The 4,360-nt window shown below is 42.0% G+C and overlaps 2 protein-coding genes across 2 annotated transcripts in view; one reads left to right on the plus strand and one right to left on the minus strand.

The window, feature by feature from the left end:
* Positions 1–3,302, minus strand: part of LOC106817366 (tRNA methyltransferase 10 homolog A-like) — a 41,651-nt gene extending 38,349 nt beyond the window's left edge. The window contains exons 1-4 of the mRNA XM_014822026.1: positions 3,183–3,302; positions 1,781–1,908; positions 1,202–1,316; positions 396–509 (exon numbers count right to left, since the gene is read on the minus strand). Of these exons, the coding sequence (XP_014677512.1) occupies positions 396–509; positions 1,202–1,316; positions 1,781–1,899 (348 nt within the window). The 5' untranslated portion in view covers positions 1,900–1,908; positions 3,183–3,302. The remainder of the gene's footprint in view (positions 1–395; positions 510–1,201; positions 1,317–1,780; positions 1,909–3,182) is intronic.
* Positions 3,303–3,515: 213 nt separating this feature from the next.
* The window catches only part of LOC106817367 (BUD13 homolog), a 7,137-nt gene continuing 6,292 nt past the window's right edge, over positions 3,516–4,360 (plus strand). Inside the window, exon 1 of the mRNA XM_014822027.1 lies at positions 3,516–3,640. Within this exon, the coding sequence (XP_014677513.1) occupies positions 3,516–3,640 (125 nt within the window). The remainder of the gene's footprint in view (positions 3,641–4,360) is intronic.

A 4,360-nucleotide genomic window follows, 5' to 3' on the forward strand; every position in this document is an offset into this window, starting at 1 on the left:
ACTATGTTAAGACTAATTTTGTTTCTGACAATGGGCCCCTGCTCCACAACCTTTAAGTGAGTAAATTCCCCGATAGATGGAGCCACATGCTGGTGGAAGTTGTGGCAGACAACCGAATCGTGTACCGGGGAGAAATACTCATTTTTCCGGAAATAGCCGAACGATAGTAGGGCGCAACTTCGGGATCGCTCGGGTTCATAATACACATGTGTACACACGCATTGTGTACCCTAACCCTAACCCTAACCCTAATCTAACACTAACCCTAAACAGAAAAATTAAAAAATTAAAAAAATTAAAAATAAACAGATGGGATTCGAACCAACATAACCAAATACCCTGGTATGTAAAATGAGTATTTCTCCCTGGTGCAATAATCCAGACAACCTGCTTACCTGGAGTGGATTTTCTGCGCGACGGTTGACAGAATAACAGAACTGCAGTTGATGGAGCGCTTTGGCAAGATCCTTGTCTGACATCAGGTGATCAAAAGACATGTCTACAGCAACCTGCAAAGGGCATACACACAATATAAGAACAACAGTTGCCGGGTCTGGATTTCAACACGACAATAATATCAAGTTGCCTTCCTTACTTGCTGTAGTGCCTCTGGAAATTGGCCGATATCGGCATTAATAAGTTACCGTGCCGTGGCTGCCCTACCTAGGTTCCCAAGCCTACCTCGTCTGCTGCGATGATCTTCCCATAAATGTTTTAATACAAACTACATTTCCACAGAATAATTCATGGCATTTAAATTGTGATGAAAACGTTTTTTATTGCACTACTAACTATTGCTGATGAAATGTAAATCAACCAGCAATAATTTATCTCAATCTTTGCTCTGAGAGAATTCGCAAAAGCACAGATATCTGCTATTGTCATAGCCAAGCATGTTTACAATAGCATATACTCAGGTTTTCCTGATTCGAAATTTTGACATTTTTTTTGAGATTCACCAACTTATATATTTTTTGCAAACATCAAGTTCTGTAAACAAAATTTTCCCATTTGCGACATGCTTCAGACTTGATGCAAACACAGAAACAGCCTAAAAACAGATATTTGACACTAGATTTAAACCCCTTACTCATAGGCAAAAACCCTTATACTTACATAATTACCAAGGTCATGACTATAAGTTATTAGCTTAACTATGGTATTATGGGTTTGAAACTATAAGTATCTTTGAAATACGAACTTGGATTGCACAATTGGATGCTTCCATTTTCTTCCAGCGTTTTGGCGGTGGAATTTCAATACCAGCTGCTAACTGCTCGGCACGCCTGTTTTTCTTTCTTTGTTTTTCTTCCTTCCTGCCAAAAACATACAAAAACTTCATAAAAAGGTGAGCTTTAGATACTTGTCGAACTATCGCCATTAATCAGGTACTTTAAACTATAATTATACCATAGTAACTCTATGGTATCGTTAGTTTAAACTAAGATAGTAACGGTGCACTATACCTCAATGGTCCTGCACCGTAAGCATTCAGATTCAGATAGTTTAGTTACAAGTAAATTCCATTGTGCCAGTACAAGTTGGTCTCTAACAACCACTAACATAATGGCAATAGCTGAATAAAATCAGCATATGGAATTTATCACTAGAATTTAGACCCAAGCCTAGATAATAACAAAGTAACGATTTTTCATGCAGGGTTTGTCTTGCTATCTCACTATCTGATTATGAAGTACTAACTCACCTTGCTCCATAACAAACACACACATACGCGCACATGCACACACGCACGCGCACGCGCGAAGGTCTTGGTTCTTACCTTTTCTCTGTGCGAGAAGCCTGTAGACGCATTCTCTTTTCAAGTTTCTTTCTTTGGTTTTTTGAAAGTGAAGCATTTTGTTCTGAATCTTCAACTGCTACTTCAATATCAGCTTTCATCCTGGTCAACTGTGTGAAATCAACTGAAGTGACAGGCGTCATTAATTGACATGTAATATCGGATCCATCCAAGAGAGATAAGTTAACCATGCCGGTGCTTTACTGACGGTGAGGAGCTTGCAAGCTCATGTTCTGTTACAAATGTACTGTCTTTAAATTAATAAATAAATAAAATAATAATAAAATAAATGCCAACCCACAACCTGAACATTGGCTTTGTGGCACTTCGTTGCCAAGATTGTATTTAGGACGCTTGACGGACTTGCGGCCCCGGTTATTGCGCGCAGCGCACAGCGTGCGGCGAAGACGCGCCCCCACAGCGAATACGCCGCCCCCTTTTTGTCCACTTAGACAGATATGTTAGACAGGGGTCTGAAAACGAACTCCGCGAAAACGGGGCGGAATCCAACCGAAATTTCGCGATCGACGGCTAGAGGCCATCTCCAAACGCCCCCTAGAAATTTTTTGGGGTGGCGCTCCTCACGGGTAACACGTAGTAGCTCCTACAAGAAACCCTAAGAAATGCTGTCACTCAGCGACCACGCGCTCGCTCATTCGCCGCTACGCGATGACGTGGGCTACTGCCAAATATAGCGTCACGTCTATCACAGAGGTTTTAATGAAGACGCGTACGGCGCTCCACGTTGGCTGGCGCGGTCTAGATGCTATCTCCAAAACCGCCGCCGCCGCGGCGCCCCTGGCTGCGTACGTGGCATGTTTTTACCAACCTCGTGACCCCGCGCTGCCCGTGGCGATGGCACATCACGCGAGCACGTGCTGGCGTGGCCGTGCCAGTATTTACATGTAGCTAATCTTACGTATACTGGCCCCTGCTGCCCCTCCCTCCAAGACCGCCGTAGTCAAGCCGGTGTACGTCTGACGAAACTGCGCGATGTTACGCTTCCCGCTATACGGATTCGCGCGCCCGCCCTCCTTCGGCGTGCGAATTCGTATAGTGGGCAGCGCGAGATGCTACATACAACACCCCGCGGTCGCGTGTGCCCAGTCCCGCGGAAGTGCGCGGCTTAACCGCTCTCGGTAAGTATAACCTCTCTTGCCTGTACTCGGTTCAATGATAGAGTCTAGAGATGATGTCCAGTACGGTGATTGGATAGGATGATGTTAGTTGATAAGATAGGACTGGACATCTTCTCTATCCCTGAGCCCCTGTACTCTGTAGGCTAAATAACTCACAACACAACTAGAACTTCAGTCTCAATCACCGCTAAACTTTACATTTTCAATCAGAATGTAAAAAGTAACACGAGACTTCCTATACTCACTGAAACTCCTCGTGTTGATCTGTCAATTACAACAAGATAAGGCTCCCACTCTCCTTATTCGTTACTGTGTCTTATGAAGAATATTATTCTGTATATTTATTACGAAACAATCTCGCTTGCAGTGGGCGCAGCCATCTTTACTTTTTACCTCGACCACCACGTTGCCCATATGATTTTTCTTAGTTTTACTAATCGCAGACCAAACATATGATACATATATTCTATATTTTGTTTAATAGTTAATGTTAAGTGTAATTCAATTTAATAAATATATTATTTTGTAAATTACATTATTATCACAGCGCCTTTTCTCATCATTCCTTATAAACAAACATGGCGTCAGTCAGCAAGCAAGAATATTTACAGAGATATTTATCTAGTAGTAGTAGTACTGCAGATAATAAGCAGCTTAAGAAAAAGAGAAAAAAGAAAAATGCAGCAAATACAGTTGCACCAAGGTACTGGGTTGAAAGCATCTTCAGACATGCTTTGCTAATAACAAAGTATTATCATTTAACGATTCGTGTTTTGCATTTAAATGCAAAACTTGCATGATTGACCTAAAAGGATACTTTAAAAATAATTTTAGCGAGGATAAGTGTAATAGATGTAATAACGATATGAAAGAAAATATGGAACATGTATATAATTGTGATAGTTATGAAAAATATAAGGGGGGACAAGAAATAGATAACTGGAAAAGGGACAACCATGGACTATTATAGTATTAAAACCTGAATTAGATTATGTACGGAAAATTCTGTCGATCCGTGACACTAACATGTAGAAAATTAGAGGCGACGTTTACCCCTTTGTTTTCTAGATGAACCCCGCACTCGTTGATTCGGGTGCCTTGTGAAATACAAGAGAGGGAACCAGATACAAGATACAAGATGCTGTTTTATCTTGTATCAGCTGCCACTGGCACTGCCACTGCACTGGCACTGGCACTGCCAGGCCTCATTCAATTTCACACACTCACAGTCACACTCACAGTGACGGTCGCAGTTTTGCAGTAGCTCAAAGAAACGGTCACATATGAAAATACCAAATGCGAAACTTGAAAGATCGATATGTAGCATTTTGATTTTAGTTTGGCAACCTGTGGCTGTGGTCAGGCTACCGAAAAAAATACACGGGAGCGGCGAGCGATTTCGCTCCCGTCAGCTTTCAAAGCG

The sequence above is a fragment of the Priapulus caudatus genome, unplaced genomic scaffold (assembly GCF_000485595.1).
Source record: "Priapulus caudatus unplaced genomic scaffold, Priapulus_caudatus-5.0.1 Scaffold1702, whole genome shotgun sequence".
Lineage (NCBI taxonomy): Eukaryota > Metazoa > Priapulida > Priapulimorpha > Priapulimorphida > Priapulidae > Priapulus > Priapulus caudatus.